Source organism: Carcharodon carcharias, chromosome 1, assembly GCF_017639515.1.
Source record: "Carcharodon carcharias isolate sCarCar2 chromosome 1, sCarCar2.pri, whole genome shotgun sequence".
Taxonomy (NCBI): Eukaryota; Metazoa; Chordata; class Chondrichthyes; order Lamniformes; family Lamnidae; genus Carcharodon; species Carcharodon carcharias.
Window position 1 is genome coordinate 176292706 of NC_054467.1, and position 20947 is coordinate 176313652.

Sequence of the window (20947 nt, forward strand, 5' to 3'; positions counted from 1 at the left end):
GGTGGGATTAGAAAGGGCACCTGGGTGTCCTTGGGCTGGCATGGACAAGATGGGCCGAATGGCCTCCTTCTGTGCTGTAACTTTTCTATGGTTCTATGTTCGTAGCATCAAATATTCTAGAACATTCCCAACAGAAAAATACATTCAACACGCATTTGTGAACGGCCCAACAAAATGAGCCCGTTCTCTAGATCAGATCCTTAGTAATGTTTCTGGGATATTACATAAGCTTGGGGAGTAAACATAACTTGAATGAGTGGCACCTTGCACAACTTCAGAATGTCTCAAAGCTCTTTACAACCAATGACAAAACTGCATTTGAAGTGCAGTCATTGGTGTGGGAAAAGCAGCAGTCAATTTGTGTATGGGCACGTCACACAAAGAGGAATGAACAAATAATCCAAAGTACAGAACTGAATGGGATTGACAAATTAGATTCTACCATTAATGGTCCAGTAAAAGGAATCAGTTATTCCCTTTGCACATATGAGTGTGAAAAACGTTGAACAACTTGCTGCATGTTTTGAGATGATTTGTAAATCTGGAAGTACTGCTGTGTGCAAAGGGGTTCACTCATTTGTCTTCCCTGTTGTCAAACTTTAGTTCCAATCAAATAGGAATTTTTGAAAGCTATGACTGTTGCTGGAACTTTGAAATTTCTCAAACTGATGTAGTATCAGGGCATTCACATTAGGAGTGTGCATGGGAAGAGTTGGGCATTTGTGCAACATTTTGGTACCCTTGTATGTGCAAAGGGAATAATTGATTCCTTTTGCTGGATCATTAATGGTAAAATCTAACTTGTCAATCGTATTCAGTTCTGAACTTTGGATTATTTGGTCATTCCTCTTTGTGGGACTTGCCCATACACAAATTGGCTGCTGCATTTCCCACACCAAAGATGAACAAAGGCGGCAGATTCAGAAATATGTAGATCTTTACATATCACATCAAGGAATGCCTAATGATAACAGTACTACCGTTGATGCAATTGGTCAATTTTTTTCCTCCATAATTAGGGGGAACAAAATTTGTGCTGCTTGTTAGTCAGCAACACCCTGCTAAAACTACATTTCTAGACATTGAACAAAAGAGATTAGTGCTCAGCTACATTCCCCATGCAACTAAATTGGCTGCAAATACTCTGTCAATGTTCATTAATGGATCTGCACCACAGCACGGAAAACAACCTTAAATGAGGAGATATGTGGAGAGTGGGGCAGTGGAGAGGAAGGGAAGGGAAAAAAAAACTGGTGACACTAAAAATGGAACAGGGCTACAGCATTGCCAATACTTTCAGGTTACTGATAAATGTACAGAACTAACCAGCAAATTGCCACTGAGAGAAAGGCAATTAAGGAATTTGTAATATTAGCAGAAGATTACAAATCTAAAGAAGTTACATTGTTTCAGTGTATGGAATTGGCTAGGCAGTTGGATTTGGAAAATGAACAACTGGAAAGTGACAGAGATGGGTAACAACTATGATTTCCTGTTAGCAAAAGTTTGAGTTAAAAGGAAAGGTCAATTTGGTCCCATTAAGTCCAAGGACCAAGATTGGGGTTTCCCTTGTACTCAACTTCTATCCCACCAACCTCAAAGAATCATCCTCCACCATTTCCACCACCCCCAGTGTGATGCTACAATCAACCATCTTCTTCCCTTTCAGAATCCAGAAGGGACTATTTCCTCTGCAATACCCTGGTCCACACCTCAGTTGGTCTGACATCCCCAACTCCATCACAACCCTCCCCAACCCACAGCAATTCCATGCAAGCTCAAGATATGTAATACCTGCTCTTTTACCGCCTCCCTTCTCACTGTCCAAAGCCCCGAACACTCCTTGTGAAACAGCGATTTACTTGAAGTATTCGTTGCTCACAACGTGGTCTCTACATTGAGGTGACCAAACACAGACAAGGTGAATGCTTTGTAGAACACTGCCACCCAGTCCACAGGCATGGCCATTTTAATTCTCCACCTTGCAGTTACTCTCACCTCGGCTTCTGCAATGTTCTAATGAATCTCAATGCAAGCTTGAGGAACAGCACCTCTTCTTTCAACTGGGCACTCTGGAGCCCTCTGGACTCAGCACTGAATTCAACAGTTTTAGATCATAACTTCTGCCCCCATTTTGTTTCCTCTTTCTTTGTTGGTTTGTACTTTAATTTTGCTTTTCCTTCTCTTTGCTTTCAGATGCAGCAATTCAGGATCCTGATAGTCACACCTCCTCTAGACATATGTTTTGCTTCTTTACTTGTTCTATTATAGCTGTTTTTGGTCTTGCATCAAGAATGCTTTTATTATTTAATTTCTTCTACTCTCCACCCTTCCCTTTTGTTCTTCTTCCCACCCTTCCTGTTACTTGCACCTATTACACTTCAAATTGTTTCCGATTCTGATGAAGTTACAGACCTGAAACATTAATCCTGTTTCTTTCCCCACAGATGCTGTCAGACTTGCCGAGTATTTCCAGCATTTACTAACTTTATTTCAAATTGAGCAAAGTGATCTAATTTAACTTTTCAAGATTAAGAATGGATTAAACTGAAGATTAAGAAACTATCAAGTCAAATAGTTGACAACAAAATCTCAAACTCCAGGGAGGCCAGAAGATAATATTTTAAAAAATATTCATTCTTGAAACATGGCAAAGCCGACATTTATTATCCATCTGTAGCTGCCCTTAGAAGATGAGGTGCTTGTTTTGTGAACCATTAGTAGGAGTTTGATACAACCGAATGGCTTCCCAGGGAATTTCAAAGACCAGTTGAGAGTCAACCACATTGGGGTAGGATAGCAGTCACAGTTAGACCAGACCTATGAGTTAGTCATCCTCCCTAAAAGGACATTAGTGAACTAATTGTAATGACAATAGCTTCCTAGTCACTCTCGTTTATTATTTTTTAACCCTGAAAAAATTAATATCAGCTTTTTATTCATTACTTAAAAAACATTGAGTCCAGATGCTGATACTTCCATGGTGGAATTTGAACTCATGCTCTCTAGGTCATTAGTACAGGAGTCTGGATTACTCGGCCAATACATTGCCATCATTGTACTGTACCCAGTGTACTGATTAGGAGCCCACTTAGCTGATCTTTCCAATAAAAATTTATGATCCCATCATTTGCCTCTTATTTTACAACTTTAGCCTTCACTACCCTATTTGGCAGTCCATTTCAAGAGTTAAATCAAGGTGTAAAAATGATTATACAAAATAATTCCGAACTTGCTTTTTAGCAATTTTTACCTAAGTCCCTTTGCTCTGCAAACATGATTTAACTTGAAAAAGTGCTCCAGTTTAACTTTTCTTTTCTATTTGGAGCCTTATAATGCTTTTTTATTTACCATCTTTCAGGACTGATGAATTGAATGTTTCAAACCTTTTCTCATAACTCTGACACTGAAGATCAGTCTTATGACTTTTCTCAGCACTCGTTCCAAGGTTTGGATGTTTTCCTTGTATTATGGTGATTGGAACTAAAGACATTACTCAAGTTGCAAGATGCCTCAGTATTATTTAACTTCATCAGAACACCCATACAAATAGTTTTATAGATTTACTGATTTAGCTATATCAATAGAATCATAGGAACTTATAGCATAGGAAGAGACTATTTGGCCTGTCATACTTGTGCTGGCCCTTTCAAAGAGCTAAGATGAAAGCAAAATACTGCAGTGCTGGGAATCTGAAATAAAAACAGAAAATGCTGGAAAACGTTAACAGGTCTGGCAGCACCTGTAGAGAGAGAAACGGAGTTAACGCTTCGAGTCTGTATGACTCATCTTCGCTCTGTTCACTCTGTTTCTCTCTCCACAGATGCTGCTAAACCTGCTGAGGTTTTCCAGCATTTTCTGTTTGTCTTTCAAAGTTGTACTTAGTACCACATCCCCTGCTTTTTGTCCTTAACCCTCTTAAGGTCCTCACCCTCAAGTACCTGTCCAACTCCCTTTTCAAATTATTCACGGATTCAGCTCCCACCACCTTTTCAGGTAGAGCATTTTAGGTCCCGACAACTTAAGTAAAAAAATTCTTCTCATCTCCCATTTGGATCTTTTCCCAATTCTTTTTTGCCTATGGCTTCTGGTTATTGAGCCACTCACCAGAGGAAGTAATTTCCAATTACGATGCTATCAAAATCATTTATCACCTTTAAAACATCTATTAGGCTACCTCTTATCCTTCACTGTTCCAAGGAAAATAACTCTAACTTTCCCAACCTCTCTTCATAACTGAAATTCCTCATTCCTAACATCCTGGTGAACTTCTTTCCTGAAATGCCCAGTTTAGTCCACAATGCTCCTGCTTACTGATCTAACCAGTGACTTCTAAAGTTTTAGTATGATCCTCTCTGCATTTACATTCTATGCCTCTATGTAGAAACTAAATTAGCTCATATGCTTTATGTATCACCTGATCAACTTGCGCTGCCACCTATTTTTGCAGACTTTGCAGTCAATGGCAAAAGGATAGCATTTACTGCTGACCTCCAGAAAAGCGGCCCACAAAGATTTAGCAGCCTGTAGAGCATCAGTTTCTTCTAAGTTGATATAACGATGAATCTGGCGCTATCTATAGGGATCTAGGGCAGACAGCTACAGTGCAGGCATCAAGCAGACTAACCAGCCAATCAGACTGAAGAATTCTCATTGGCAGTAAACCAGTAAGTATAAAGCATAGATTATAATTCACATTTTCATCAAAGCAAGATAAAAATTAGGACAAACATATGGGATTAAGGTAGATGCTGAAATATAAAACCAACAATCTTTAAAAAGTAAAATAAAATCATGAAATTTTAAAATGATATTCAAGGGAATAATGCTTTACACACTTGTAAAATTTGCTTTTCAGAGTTAAATAGGTCGTTCAGCAGTAATTACGACTTAGTGCGCCATTAAAAACTCAATTGCACCGCAATAAACATGGCCCAACCTTTTCACTGGTTCCTACACAAGAATAGATTGTAAAAAGATGAAGTTCACACAATCAACACAAAAATCAGTGAACTGACATCTGAGAAGACTGCAAACTCACCCTATGGAGAAACAGGGCCTGAACTTCATTTAACTAGATGCACAGGACCTGTTGTCTGTTTTACACAGTAATGATGGTAAGCACCACCATCATAACTGAAACTTCTGGGTCAATAGCTATTTCTTTTTCCAAAAATCCATGTTCTTTTGATAAAGTAAAAACAATGTAATGTAAGTAGTCTGATGCCCACAAATTAGGAATGGGATCGTTCAAACATTGTACTCTTCACACATGCAAATAAGAAGGCATTTCCAACACTTGGTTATATGTGCTGCAATCCACAATAAATGCCTGTATTGTTATTACCCTTTATCTTGTGAACTTACAACTAAGAGAACCAAAACTTAAAAAAAAATGGACAAGACTACCTCTCAAAAAAGTTTGAAAACACAAGATTTTGATTGGCTAGCACCCAGTAATTATCTGTCAACCTAATGAAAGATGCATGTACAGTATTATAAACAGGCAACAGTTAAATCATTGGATGCATGACATTGGTGTGGTAATAACATAGCAATACCAACAAATTAACATGCAATACAGCAGAAACTAAAAGGAGCAATATCAAATTATGCCAACTGGAACATGTTCATCATCTGAGTACATGGTTACCTTTTCTTTATCCATGTTGTCTCCATCATCAAGATATCCTTCGCCAGATTTGTCCTGTTTTAAAGTCTTCAGAAACTCACTTTTCTTGTCAGAGCGCATGCGTGTCAGTTTCAACATACGAGGTTGACTTGCTATATCAATTGGTGAAGAAGAATTGGAACGACTACTCTATTTAAATAAATTGAATCATTAAATTAATTCAAAAATAATATAGAGCACATTCAACATGTGACAGGTTACTGATGCATTTGTTTCTGCTGATTGGTGTTTACATGTACAATTTTGAGTCAGCTGATGGAAATACAGTCAAAACAGCAGAAAAATGTCACAAACTGGAGTAAATACTTCCATAAAATGTAAATTGGAAGCAGTAAGCAGGTAGGGTTTAATCACACAATTTGGTGTACAAGTTGTAACTGTTATGACATTTCTAAAAGATACACCACTTGGGGAAAATTAGGCTTTAAAATTAAAATGACAATAATAATATGGATAGGTCATATGAACTAATGTAACACTAATATGTGACTTGAGAAACACATTACCTCTGCACTTGTAAACCATGGGTGATGAATGCTTAAGAGGGAAAACCTATAACTATACAAAATTATGATAAAACAACAAAGATTTGAGGATAGATTTTCACTTTCCCACAGCGTGGTATGAATTGGTTTTTAAGCAGGAAAATGGCCGAATCACAAAATATGATTTCCAAAACACTGACAAAATAGCTTGGAAAATCCTGAAATCCATTGTAATAAAAATAGAATTTGACAGTCAAAAATAAAAGGGCCTTTACGATACACTATCAGAACCTTAGAGTTCCAGAACGTTCTAAGGAATTAAAATCACTCAGGTATCCAGTACAGACATAATGTATGTTTTTTTAAAAAATCTTTTCTACAAGAGTAAATACTGTAGCTATATTTTGTGTCTTATAAAACTAACCCATATAAAAGTACATTTTTGCTGATGGAAATATCAAGTGTACATTCACATTCCCTTGATTTTAAATAACTGAGAAATGGTTGTAAATTATTTGACATGAATATTAACAGGACTGTCGTAGTACGTTACATTTTTCATTTGAGCTCCTGCTCTGAGCATGAAGGGCCACTGCAATGATAAGAACTATAGTTTGCTTTAGTCCAAAGTTTAGATCTTTTCTTTCTACTGATTGATAATTTGACTGACACCAGTATTAATAATATCTGTTGAAAGTAAATCAAATAATTTACGCTACATCTACTCAGCACTTTATAAATGAAGTTTCTTTTTTAAAAAAATGTCATCCTTAGGCAGTTCATAAATTGGGATAAGAAATATATATTTTCATTATTCCCATGAGGAAACTTCAGCATGCTATAAAAACTGTGCATAGGCGGAGTTTTGCACTACATTAAATTCTTTGTTCCAATACATCCTATCTGGCATAAATTCTCAAAGTGCACAATTATTTTCAAATAAGTGCTCCATTTGAATTTTCATACAATAAGCAAAATGGGAATGAGATACCACTTGAATGAAGAAGTTTCTCTGGTTACAACTCCAGAGTATCACAACAAATCAGCCGCTCTGGTTTTAAGCACAGCTACAGCTCAAATAAATGATCAGAGCTGCAAATACATCATTTTCCTGCTTAAAAACTAATTCATACCACACTGTGGAAAAGGAAAATCTATCCTCAAATCTTTGTTGTTTTTTCATAATTTTGTATAGTTATAGGTTTTCCCTCTTTAGCATTCATCACCCATGGTTTACAAATGCAGAGGTAATGTGTTTCTCAAGTCACACATTAGTGTTACATTAAATTATATGCCCATCCATATTATGTCATTTTAATAAAAAAAATTGGCATGGGTTTGTCATGAACAGAAAACTAAAAACAGCTCTCCCAGAGGCTAGTTTAAGCAAATGTATGGCTGCTGCTTTCTACAAGGCTCACATTTTTAGCCAGTGGACAGAGCACCTCACTAAATCCAAAATAAAAGCATCTTAAGATCAGTTGATTAGCTTCTGAAAATTAGTGATTTACTTTCCAACAGTGTAAGCCCTTGCACAGAACTGAGAGCACAAATGGAGCTTAAAAGATTAAGACATTTTAAATTCAGCACGCAGAATTATTTCGATAATTAATTAATGCATAAAAATTATACCTCCTTTAAAGAGTTTGGTGATGAACTGAAGGTCTGAGGTACAGGTTTTAGGAGAGCATTGAAGCTGACAAATGGAGTCCCATGTTTGTTCTCCTTTGCTGAGCCTTTCCACTGTGCAGGCTAAATAAAACAAATCAATAGTAAGCAGTATACAATTTACAAGTAGAATCATTAAATGCAGGAAGGGGATGAAAGAGGAGAAGCAAGAAAGATAGAGAAACAGGTCAATCCAAAAAAAGATTGCAAGAGAGATTACAAGAAAGGAGAGAGAGGTGCACACAGTGCTTTTTTTTCATATAGATTAAATGTTTTTAAACAATTAATAGCTACAATCTCAATCAAGGGATTCACAGAACAAATAGCACAACTCAGATGCTTTGTGGTCAATCATGAAATCACCAGATTAAATTTTAATTCTGTAATCATTGATCCAATTTTAATAAAATATACATTAAAATTTGATATTTCTCAAACCAAAATTTTCAATGAAATAATTAGAAGAATTTGTTTTAGAGGATATGGTGGAAGGTAGAGAAACTACCATGATTTTAATACAGAAATATAGAAGATATATGGGTGATTTTCCCAGTAGGATGTAGTATTACAGGTAATAAACCAGAATCTCATATTAGCAGTGAATTGAACTGCATTTTGTATTTTTATTGGTTCCCAAGTGGAGGAGAGATTATAAATCCAGTAATGCTTCTTCTCTCAGCAACTAACAAACATGAATTATTGAAAACCTGTTATCTATTCAAATATAACAAGTCACCGTAGTTTCCAAGTCACACACCAATCTGACTTGGAAATATATCACCCTTCTATCATCTGATCATAATTCTACAAATCGCCAGCAACAGCACTTTGAAAGTACCTTCACCACATGGACTGCAGCAACACAAGAAGACAGCTCAGCACCATCTTCTCAAAGGCAATAAATAATGGTTTTGCTAATAACACCCACATTCCATGATTGGATAAAAGAAAATAGAAGAATAACAATGCTTCTTACAGAAAAGAATGCAAGTTGAAATATTTTGGAATTGGATGTCCCTCACACCTAACACAAGAGGTTAGGTCAGGAATAGAAACAGAAAATGCTAGAAATACTATCAGGTCTGGCAGCATCTGTGGAGAGAGAAAAACAGAGTTAACATTTCAGGTCGATGACCTTTCATCAGAGGTCATGATGAAAGGACATTAACTTTCTCTTTCTACAGAAGCTGCCAGACCTGCTGAGTATATCCAGTATTTGCAGTACTTTGTTCTTGTGTTAGGCAAAAGTTATATCTCCATTGACTGTGCATGCGTACCAGAAGACTGAAGAATTGCTTCTTTGTAAAACAGGATATACAAGGCTAATCAAGTAATTATAGGCCAGTTAGTTCATCAATGGAAGAGAAAACTGGTCTCTTTAATTAAGGAAGAAATTACCATACATTTCAATACATCGAAAATAGAAATAATCAGCATGGACTTCAAAAGAAATGGTTGTCCTTGATCAAACTAATAATTCATTGAGGAGTAAACTCATATGGTAACTGGAGAAAATTCAATGGTTTTTAAGCAATTAATAACTTGTGGAAAGCCTTGATAAGGTACCCACATGAGATATTACTAGAGAAGGTTAAGGGGTTTGAAATTAAGAAGAGAGCAAACTAGGTTAAAAATAGTTATAAGGGAGGAGGAACTATTAAGGGCATTTTTTTTCCAGAATGGTTGGAAGTGAGTAGTGGTGTCTCAGGATTTGGTTCTGGAGCTCTTTTAAGTTTACTCAGTATCTTGAATGTTCCAACAATCATTCCCATAAAGAATTTTTTCCTGACTGCTCTCCTCACTCACTTAGTGACAATTTAAATTGATAAGCCTCTTCACTAACCTGAGGACATAATCACTCCCTTTTTCACTCTGTCAAAGCATTACATGGTTTTAAAAAAAGCCTTTTTAGCCCTTTTTGCTTTAGTGGAAATTCTCCCAGTAGGAACTTGCTCTCCATTCCCTTTGTCTGTCCAATGCTGGAGTGAATTACTTGGCTTGATAAGGTACCCACATGAGATATTACTAGAGAAGGTTAAGGGGTATGAAATTAAGAGAGCAAACTAGGTTAAAAATAGTTATAAGGGAGGAGGAACAGTTAAGGGCATTTTTTTTCCAGAATGGTTAGAAGTGAGTAGTGGTGTCTCAAGATTTGGTTCTGGAGCTTTTTTAAGTTTACTCAGTATCTTGAATGCTCCAACAATCATTCCCATAAAGAAATGTTTCCTGACTGCTCTCCTCATTCACTTAGTGACAATTTAAATTGATAAGCTTCTTCACTAACCTGAGGACATAATCACTCCCTTTTTCACTCTGTCAAAGCATTACATGGTTTAAAAAAAAGCCTTTTTAGCCCTTTTTGCTTTAGTGGAAATTCCCCCAGTAGGAACTTGCTCTCCATTCCCTTTGTCTGTCCAATGCTGGAGTGAATTACTTGGCTGTGCAGTACTGGTGGTATCAATACATTGACTGATGTCATTCAGTCTCCTCTCTTCCCTCAGGGAAATATCTGTATATTGACAGGTATCAGCAGTGGCTCAGTAGTAGCACTCACCTCATTCAGAAAGTTGAGGGTGCAGGTTCTACTCCCGGACTTAAGTACAGAAATCAGAAAAGCTGAAAGTCCAGTGCAGTACTGAGATAGCATCTCTTGTTAGTGCAGCACTATCTTTCAGATAAGGTGTTAAACTGAGACCCAGTCTACCTTCTCAGGTGGATACAAAAGGTCAGAGGGAACTATTTTGAAGAGGAGGAGAGTTATCCCTGGTATTCTAGCCAACATTCATCTGCCAACTAACATCATGTAAACAGATAATCTGGTCATTGTCACATTGATGTTTACATCCTCTGGTCATGAAAGGCACTATAAATGCAAGCTGTTCTTAAAGGCAACACCTCTAGCTGAAAAATACATCAATAGAACTCAGGGTTTTATCACAAGAAAGTAAAAGTCAAAAGGAAATGATAGTCCATATAAAACTTGAATAAGGTCTTAGAGTTGCTTCTACAGTTTTGAACTCCACACTATAAAGCATGACATATTGTGGCCATAAAAAGCATGCAACACAGATTCACTAGGATCTGGTATGAATAAATACAAATACAAAGTGAAAGACTTGTAAAATTAGGGTGTTTTTTGTTAGAGCAACGCGTACAGTGATAAAACTGGTCAAAATCAAGAAAAAATGCACCAGGATAAATAAAGACAATATCCATGTTGTAGCTCGCACATTTCTGGAACAAGTAAATCACATCATCAGTTTCCTCATCAGTTCTGATTAAAGATCATTTCAACCTGAAATGCTAACTCTGTTTCTCTTCATAGATTTGCCTGACCTGCTGAGTATTTACAACATTTTCTCTTTTTATTTATTAAACAGTTCCTTGAGTTCTGGTTTTAACATATTCTAATAAAAGATGTTTCATGTTTATTAAACAAACAGGTTCACTGGCACACAAAACTGGTGCAAGAATATAATATTTAGGAACAGGAAAAAGGGCAAGTCATAAATTAGCTTAACATTTTCACAGATCAGCCCCACCTGCCTACTTCCTTACTATATCTCTTCATCTTTTTCTAAAGAAAGGTATCAAATTGTCTTTTGAGTGCATTTATATTGAATTTGTCTATAGCCTTTCCTGGTAAATTAATTCTACAGCTTTATTATTCTTTGAATGATAAAGGCACTGACAACTTCCCTTAACTTCCAGTTTTCAAATGCACATTCCCCAGTATTTGAGCCCTTTAATACAGTAGAAAATTGGCTTTATTTGCCTGCATATTGATAATGTACAGAAAGAAGCCATTCGGTCTACGGGGGTGGGGGGTGTATGTGTGGGGGGGGCGGTGTTGTTGGGACAAGCAGCCAGTAATAGGTGGAGATAGCGAAAAGATGTCACAGACAAAAGAACAAAGAGGTGTTGAGGGTGGTGATATTATCTAAAGGAATGTGCTAATTATGAGTAGAAAGCAGGACAGACAAGGTACAGATAGCTCTAGTGGGGGTGGGGTGAAGGAATACTAAAAGGGCTAAAATGTAAAACAATGGGTGGAAATACATTTAAAAATAATGGAAATAGGTGGGAAAAGAAAAATCTATATAAATTATTGGAAAAAACAAAAAGGAGGGGGAAGAAACGGAAAGGGGGTGGGGATGGAGGAGAGAGTTCAAGATCTAAAATTGTTGAACTCAATATTCAGTCTGGAAGGCTGTAAAGTGCCTAGTCGGAAGATGAGGTGCTGTTCCTCCAGTTTGCGTTGAGCTTCACGGAAACAATGCAGCATGCCAAGTACAGACATGTGGGCATAAGAGCAGGGTGCAGTGTTGAAATGGGTAATGCTTGCGGACAGACCGAAGGTGTTCTGCAAAGCGGAACTTAAATCTGGGCCTTCTGGTTACAAACCCTTCTGCCACTGCAAACTGTTTCTATTTACTTTCACAAAGCAATTCATGATTTTGAACACTGCTGTCCAATCTCCTCTTAAAAAATTTACTAAAGCAAAGAAGATTAAGGTGGTACAAGAAGAGAGACTGAGGGGTTTGTGCAAAAATCTTTGAAGTTGGCAGGACAGGATAACAAAAGAGTTAATAAAGCATTACAGGATACTGGGCTTTATAAATAGAGGCACATGGTACAACAGTCAGGATGTTATAATAAACCTACATAAAATACTTGTTCAGCCCAACTGGATTATTGTGTCCAATTCTAGATGCCACACTTTAGAAAAAATATGAAGGCCTTAAAGAGATTTACTAGAATGGTTCCAGGGATGAGGGTTAGAATTTTGGATAGATTGTAGAACTTGGGGCAGTTCTTCTTGGAACAGAGGAGGCTAAGGAGAGATTTGATTGAAGGACTCTTTTATAAAATGGATTTTAACCATTTTTTAAAAATCACTATGTTCCCATAATGCATTGCTCTAACAAATAAAGCCCCAATTTTACAAATCATGAAGGGTTTAGATAGCATAAGCAAAGAGAAATTGTTTCCAATGGCTGAAGGGCCGATAACCAGAGGGCACCAATTTAAGGTGACTGGCAAAAGGGACAGAGCCTGCATGAGGAAAAATGTTTTCACACAGCGAGTTGTTAGGATTTGGAATACACTGCCCATTAGGGTGGTGGACGCAGATTCAATAGCACCCTGTAAAAGGGAATTGTATAAACGCTGGAGGAGGAAAAATTGCAAGGATATTGGGGTGGGAGGAATGGACCAACTGGGTTGTTCTTCAAAAGAGGTGGTGCAGACTTGATGGGCTGAATAGTCTCCTTCTGGGGAATACTATTCAATGATCCTAATGAGAACAACCCTAGTTTTTCCACTCTAGGGAAAGCACTGAAATAAACGAATAATTTATAGGAATAACCCTTTGTTTTATTCCTATAGCAACATCTGAAAACATTTTTTATTGTTACTGAGATATTCCGAGCACCTTACACTTAAAAAAAGCAACTTTTTAATTCTTTCACAGGACATGGGCATCGCTGGCTAGGCCACAACTTAATATCCATCCCTAATTGCCCTCAAGATGGTGGTAAGCCACCTTCTTGAACCGCCGCAGTCCATGGGGTGTAGGTGCACCCACAATGCTGTTAGGGAGGGAATTACAGGATTTTGACCAAGTGGCAGTGAAGCAACAGCAATACAGTTCCAAGTCAGGATGCTGTGTGCCTTGGAGGGGAACCTTGGTGGTGGTGTTCCCATGCATCTAATGTCCTCGTCCTTCAAGGTGATAGAGGTTGCAGGTTCGGAAGTTGCTGTCAAAAGGGCCTTCGCAAGTTGCTGCAGTGCATCATATAGATGGTACACACTTCCACCACAGTGTGCCAGTGATGGAGAGAATGAATGCTTAAGGTGGTGGATGGAGTGCCCATCAAGCGGGATGCTTTGTCCTGGATGGTGTTGAGCTTCGCGTGTTGATGAAGCTGCATTCATCCAGACAAGTGGAGAGCATTCCATCACACTCCCCAGAATTCCCAGTCACTTATATGGTTGGTCCAGTTCAATTTCTGATTAATGGTAACCCCCAGGATGTTGCTGGTGGAGGATTCAGCGATAGTAATGCCATAGCATATGAAGGGAAGATGGATGGATTCTCTACTGTTGGAAATGGTCATTGCCTGGCACTTGTTGACACAAATGTTACTTGCCACTTAGTCAGTCCAAGCCTGAATGTTGTCCAGGTCTTCCTGCATATGGGCACATGCGCTGCTTCAGTGTCTGAGGAATCGTGAATGGTGAACATTGTGCAGTCAACATCCACACTTGACCTTAATGACCTTCTCTTCATCATAAGGTTAGGGCTCATATGAAATACTGTGTCCAGTTCTGGGCTCACACTTAAGGAAATGAAGGCAGAGGAGAGAGTACAGAGAAGATTCAAAGAGTGATTCCAGGGATAAACAACTGCAGCTATTAGGATCGATTGGAGAGTTTGGGACTGTTTTCCTTAGAGAAAAGAAAGCTGACAAGAGACTTGATAGAGATATTTAGAGTTGAGAGTGGCTGCCCTAGACATCAAGGCCGCATTTGACCAAGTGCTGAATCGAGGAGCCCTAGCAAAACTGGAGTCAATGGGAATCAGGGGGAAAACTCTCCACTGGTTGGAGTCATACATAGCAAAAAGGAAGATGGTTGTGGCTGTTGGAAGTCAGTCATCTCAGCTCCAGGACATCACTGCAGGAGTTTCTCAGGGTAGCATCCTTGGCCAAAGCATCTTCAGCTGCTTCATCAATGACCTTCCTTCTATCATAAGGTCAGAAGTGGGGATGTTCGCTGATGATTGCACAACGTTCAGCACCATTTGTGACTCCTCAGATACTGAAGCAGCACATGTCCAAATGAGCAACATATGGACAATATCCAGGCTTGGGCTGACAAGTGGCAAGTAACATTCGCAACACACAAGTGTCTGGCAATGATCATCTCCAACAAGAGAGAATCAAACCATTGCCCCCTGACGTTCAATGGCATTACCATCACAGAATTCCCCCACTATCAACATCCTGGGGGTTACCATTGACCAGAAACTGAACTGGGCTAGCCATATAAATACTGTGGCTACAAGAGCAGGTTAGAGGCTAGGAATCCTGCGATGAATAACTCACCTCCTGAATCCCCAAAGCCTGTCCACCATCTGCAAGACACAAGTCAGGAGAGTGATGGAATATTCCCCAGTTGCCTGGATGACTGCAGCTCCCACAACACTCAAGAAGCTTGAAACCATTCAGGGCAAAGCAGTCCGCTTGATTGGCACCCCATCCACAAATATTCACTCCCTCCACCACTGATGCACAGTAGCAGCAGTGTGTACCCATCTACAAGATGCACTGTAGGAATTCACCAACATTCCCTAGACAGCACCTTCCAAGCCTACGACCACTACCATCTAGAAGGACAAGGACAGCAGATAGATGGGAACACCACCACCTGGAAGTTCCCCTCCAAGTTACTCACCATCCTGGCCTGGAAATACATCGCCGTTCCTTCACTGTCACTGAGTCAGAATCCTGGAACTCCCTTCTGAACAGCACTGTGGGTGTAACTACACCACATGGACTGCATCAGTTCAAGGCAGCAACCCACAACCAGCTTCTCAAAGGCAATTAGGGATGGGCAATAAATGCTGGCCTAGCCAGTGAAGCCCACATCCCGTGAAAGAATAAAAAGAACATGAGGGATGTGGACAGGGTAATAATGAGAAACAGTTCACACACAAGTGAGCATCAAGAATTAGAGGGCACAGATACAAAAATAATTGGCAAAAGGAGCAAAAGTGATGAGGGGAAAAATGTTTTCACCCAGAGGGTGGTTGGGGTCTGGGACGAACCTCCTAAAGTGGTGGTGGAGGGAGGTTTGATTGAGCTTTTCAAAAAGGAATTGGATTGCTATCTGAAAAAAAATATGCTAGGTTACGGAGATGAAGCAGGGCAGTGGGACAAGGTAAAATGCTCTTTCAGAAGGCCAGTGCAGACTCAAAGGGCTGAATGGCCCCCTTCAGCACTGTAAAGTTTGTGATTTTGTGATAAAGCAGCTGAAGATGGTTGGGCCAAGTTTGCTACCCTGAGAAACTCCTGCAATGATGTCCTGGAGCGGAGGAGACTGACCTCCAACAACCGCAACCATCTTCCTTTGTGCTAGGTATGGCTCCAACCTGCGGAGAATTTTCCTCCTGATACCCCCCTGTCCAGTTTTGCTAGGGCTCCTTCATGCCATACTCAGTCAAATGCTGCCTTGATGTCAGGGGCAATCAGTCTCACCTCACCTCTGGAGTTCAGCTCTTATTACTGCTTTGGTTCAAAGATGGACAAGAGGTCAGAAGCTGAGTGGCCCTGGTGGAACCCAAACTGAGCATCAGTGAGCAGGTTATTGCTAAGCAAGTGCCGCTTCATAGCAATGTTGATGATCCCTTCCATCACTTTACTGATGATCAAGAGCAGACCGATGGGGGGAGTAATTGGCCGGGTTGGATTTGTCCTGCTTTTTGTATGCAGGACATACCTGGGCAGATGCCAGTGTTGTAGCTGTACTGGAACAGCTTGGCTAAGGGCACGGCAAATTCTGCAGCACAAGTCTTCAGTACCATTGCTGGAATATTGTTGGGGCTTGTAGCCTTTGCAGTATCCAGAACCTTCAGTCGTTTCTTGATATCATATGGAGTGAAGTGAATCGGCCGAAGACTGGCACCTGAGACACTGGGGCCCTTCGGAGGAGGCCGAGATGGATCATCCACTCTGCACTTCTGGCTGAAGATGTTGCAAATGTTTCAGCATTATTTTTGCACTAATGTGCTGGGCTCCCCCATCATTGAGGATGGGGGTATTTGTGGAGCCTCTTTCTCCAATGAGCTGTTTAATTGTCCACCACCATTCACATTTGGATGTGGCAGGGCTGCAGACCTTAGATCTGATGGTTATGGGATTGCTTCACTCAGGACTACTTGTGCATGCAATAGACAATGTTGTAGCTTCACCAGGTTCACACCTCACTTTTAGGTAATGCCTGGTGCTACTCTTGGCATGCCCTCCTGTACTTTTCATTGAACCAAGACTGATCCCAGCTTTTTGGTAACGAGGTTACAGATTGCGGTTGATTACAATTTTGCTACTGATGAGTGCCTCATGGATGCCCAGTTTTGAGTTGCTAGATCTATTTGAAATCTATCCTATTTAGCACGGTGTTAGTGCCACACAACACGATGGAGGTTATCCTCAATGTGAAAATGGGACTTTGTCTCCACAAGGACTGTGCAGTGGTCATTTCTACCGATACTGTCATGGACACTTATATCTCCGATGGATAGATTGGTGAGGACGATGTCAAATAGGTTTTTCCCTCGTTTGTTCTCTCACTATCTGCCACAGACCAGTCTGGCAGCTGTGTCCTTTTAGGTCTCAGCCAGCTCGGTCAGTAGCTGTGCTACCGAGCTACTCTTAGTGATGGACATCGAAATCCCCACCCAGAGTACATTCTGTGCAATTGCCACCCTCAGTGCTTCTTCCAAATGGTGTTCAACATGGAGTACTGATTCATAATCTGAAGGTGGGAGAGGGTGGTAGTTGGTAACCAGCAGGAGATTTCCTTGCCCACGTTTGACCTGATTGCATGAGACTTCATGGAATCCAGAATTGATGTTGAGGACTCGACTCCAAAGGCAACTACCTCCCGACTGTATATCACTGTGGGACAGGACATCACAGCATCACAGAATCACAGTGCAGAAGAGGCACTTCGGCCCATCGAGTCTGCACCGACGCATGAGAAACACCTGGCTTACCTACCCAATCTCATTTACCAGCACTTGGCCCATAGCCTTGAATGTTAAGACATGCCAAGTGCTCATCCAGGTATCTTTTAAACGATGTGAGGCAACCCGCCTCCACCACCCTCCCAGGCGGCGCATTCCAGACCGTCACCATCCTCTGGGTTAGAAAGTTTTTCCTCACATCCCCCTAAACATCCTGCCCCTCACCTTGAACTTAGGTCCCCTTGTGACTGACTCTTCAACTAAGGGGAACAGCTGCTCCCTATCCACCTTGTCCATGCCCCTCAATCTTGTACACCTCGATCAGGTCGGCCCTCAGTCTTCTCTGCTCCAACAAAAACAACCCAAGTCTATTCAGCTTCTCTTCATAACTTAAATGTTTCATCCCAGGCAACATTCTGGTGAATCTCCTCTGCACCCCCTCCAGTGCAATCACATCCTTCCTATAATGTGGCAACCAGAACTGCACACACTACTCCAGCTGTGGCCTCACCAAGGTTCTATACAGCTCCAACATGATCTCCTCACTTTTGGAATCTATGCCTCGATTGATAAAGGCAAGTGTCCCATATGCCTTTTTCACCAGCCCACTAACATACCTCTCTGCCTTAAGGGTTCTATGGACACACATGCCAAGGTCCCTTTGTTCCTCAGAACTTCCTAGTGTCATGCCGTTCATTGAATACTTCTTTGTCAAATTACTCCTTTCAAAGTGTATCACCTCACACTTTTCAGGGTTAAATTCCACCTGCCACTTATCTGCCCATTTGACCATCCCGTCTATATCTTCTTGTAGCCTAAGACACTTAACCTCACTGTTAACCACCCAGCCAATCTTTGTGTCATCTGCAAACTTACTAATTTTATCCCCGACCTAGTCATCTATGTCATTTATATAAATGACAAACAATAGGGGACCCAGCAAAGATCTCTGTGGTACACCACTGGACACTGGCTTCCAGTCACTTGTCATCACCCTCTGCCTCCTACAACTAAGCCAATTTTGAATCCACCTTATCAAATTACCCTGTATCTCATGTGCCTTTGCCTTCTTTATAAGTCTCCCATGTGGGACCTTGTCAAAGGCTTTGCTGAAATCCATATAAACTACAACAACTGCACTACCCTCATCTACACACCTGGTCAGCTCCTCAAAAAATTCAATTAAATTTGTTTGGCATGACCTCCCTCTGACAAAGCTATGCTGACTATCCCTGATCAAACCTGGCCTCTCCAAGTGGAGATAGATACTCTCCTTCAGAAATTTCTCCAATAGTTTCACTACCACTGACGTGAGACTCACTGGCCTATAGTTCCTTGGCTTATCTCTACAACCCTTCTTAAATAGCGGAATCACATTAGCTGTTCTCCAGTCCTCTGGCACCTCCCCCATGGCCAGAGAGGAATTAAAAATTTGGGTCAGAACCCCTGCGATCTCCTCCCTTGCCTCCCTCAGCAGTCTGGGACACAAATCATCTGGACCTAGAAATTTGTCCACTTTTAAGCCTGCCAACACCTCCAATACCTTGTCACTCCCTATATCAATTTGTTTAAGAGCCTCGCAGTCTCTCTCCCCAAGTTCCATACTTTCATCCTCATTCTCTTGGGTGAGGACGGACGTGAAGTATTCATTCAACACTCTAGCGATGTCCTCTGGCTCCACCCATAGATTGCCCCCTTGGTCCCTTATGGGCCCTAATCTTTCCCTGGTTATCCTCTTCCCATTGATATACTTATAGAATATCTTGGGATTTTCCCTACTTTTACCAGCCAGAGCTTTCTCAGATCCCCTCTTTTCTCTCCTAACTGCTTTCTTAAGCTCCACCCTGCACTTTCTGTACTCCACTAATGCCTCCGCTGATTTGTTCCCCTTGTACCTGCTAAAAGCCTCTCTTTTCCTTCTCATCATATCCTGAATATCTCTGGTCATCCATGGGTCTCTGGGCTTGTTACTCCTTCCTATCATCCTAGAAGGAACATGTTGAGCCTGTACCCTCCCCATTTCCTTTTTGAACACACCCCACTGCTCTTCTGTAGATTTCCCCACAAGTAGCTGTTCCCAGTCTACATTGGCCAGATCCTGCCTTATTTTACTAAAATCCATTTTCCCCCTATCCAAAACATTTTTTTGCAACTTGTCTATTTCTTTGTCCATAACAAGCTTAAATTGTACCACGTTGTGGTCGCTATCACTAAAATGCTCCCCCACCACCACCTCAGCCACCTGTCCGGCTTCATTCCCCAGAATTAGGTCCAGCACTGTGCCATCCCTTGTTGGACCCTCTACATATTTGACCTAAAACATTCTCCTGTACACATTTCAAGAAATCCATTCCATCCAAGCCCTTAACACATGCCCAGAGATGATGGTGATGGTGCTGCCCAGGACATTGTCTGTAAGGTATGATTCGGCGATGTCAGGCTGCTACTCGACTCGTCTGTGAGACAGCACTCCCAATTTTGGCACAAACCCCAAAAGAGGACTTCGCAGGGTCAACAGGGCCGAGTGTGCCATGGTCATTTCTGGTGCTTAGGTCGATGTCGGGTGCTCCGTCCGATTTCATTCCTTTTAGACTTTGTAGCAATTTGATACAAATGAATGAATTGCTCGGCCATTTCACATGGCATTTAAGACCCATTGTTGTGGGTCTGCCTTCCCAGAGTTTTGCTTTTCTTTAACATTTGCTCAATCCTCCTGATTACTGGAATTAGTTACATTTTTCTGAAGGTCTGCTAGTAACCCTTAATAGTACTCTTCATATCCCTATGCAATAACATTGGCCTCTATTGTCCTTTAAATCAGTTTTAATTTGGCCTGAATCATTTCCAGTTGTGGCTTCACCAACAATTTCTACTGCAGATCTCCTAAATGTTACAGTGTTTAAATAACCTTAAAAAATATTGGGCTTTACATGACCAGTCTTAAACAGAATGCATAATGTGTTTTTAAAATGTTTTTTCCCTTATTCGAGTGTTTCTGTTCCAAAGTATTAGAGAAGCTTCAAATTAGTTAGACATTTTAATGCATTGTGAAGTCCGCGTTAAACAGCAGTAAAATGGAAGTTTCTGAATTTAAAATGAACATTAAATGCTATTGTAATTCAATTCAGTTATTTCAGTTTCATCCCATTCATCAAAACTTCACACCCTAGCATTATTGCTGTCAGCCTTTTACCCCCCAGTTTGTAGAATGGCAGGAAGATTCCAAATGAAGCAAGTGTCCTGGACAGCTTTGGATTATTCTAGCATGTGGACAAGGAGTCCAGTGGCAAGTCAGTTTTCTTCCCCCACTTTCCCTTTAGATTCATCTCCCCTGCCCAAAGGGCTTCTAAACTA

General features: G+C 40.4%; 1 protein-coding gene across 3 annotated transcripts in view; it reads right to left on the reverse strand.

The window, feature by feature from the left end:
• LOC121283038 (vasculin-like) overlaps positions 1–20947 on the reverse strand; it is a 224055-nt gene that overhangs the window by 22192 nt on the left and 180916 nt on the right. For all 3 annotated transcript variants that reach the window (XM_041197025.1, XM_041197014.1, XM_041197004.1), the window contains 2 exons: positions 7810–7929; positions 5654–5821 (listed from right to left, as the gene is read on the reverse strand). In XM_041197025.1, coding sequence (XP_041052959.1) covers positions 5654–5821; positions 7810–7929 — 288 coding nt within the window. The remainder of the gene's footprint in view (positions 1–5653; positions 5822–7809; positions 7930–20947) is intronic.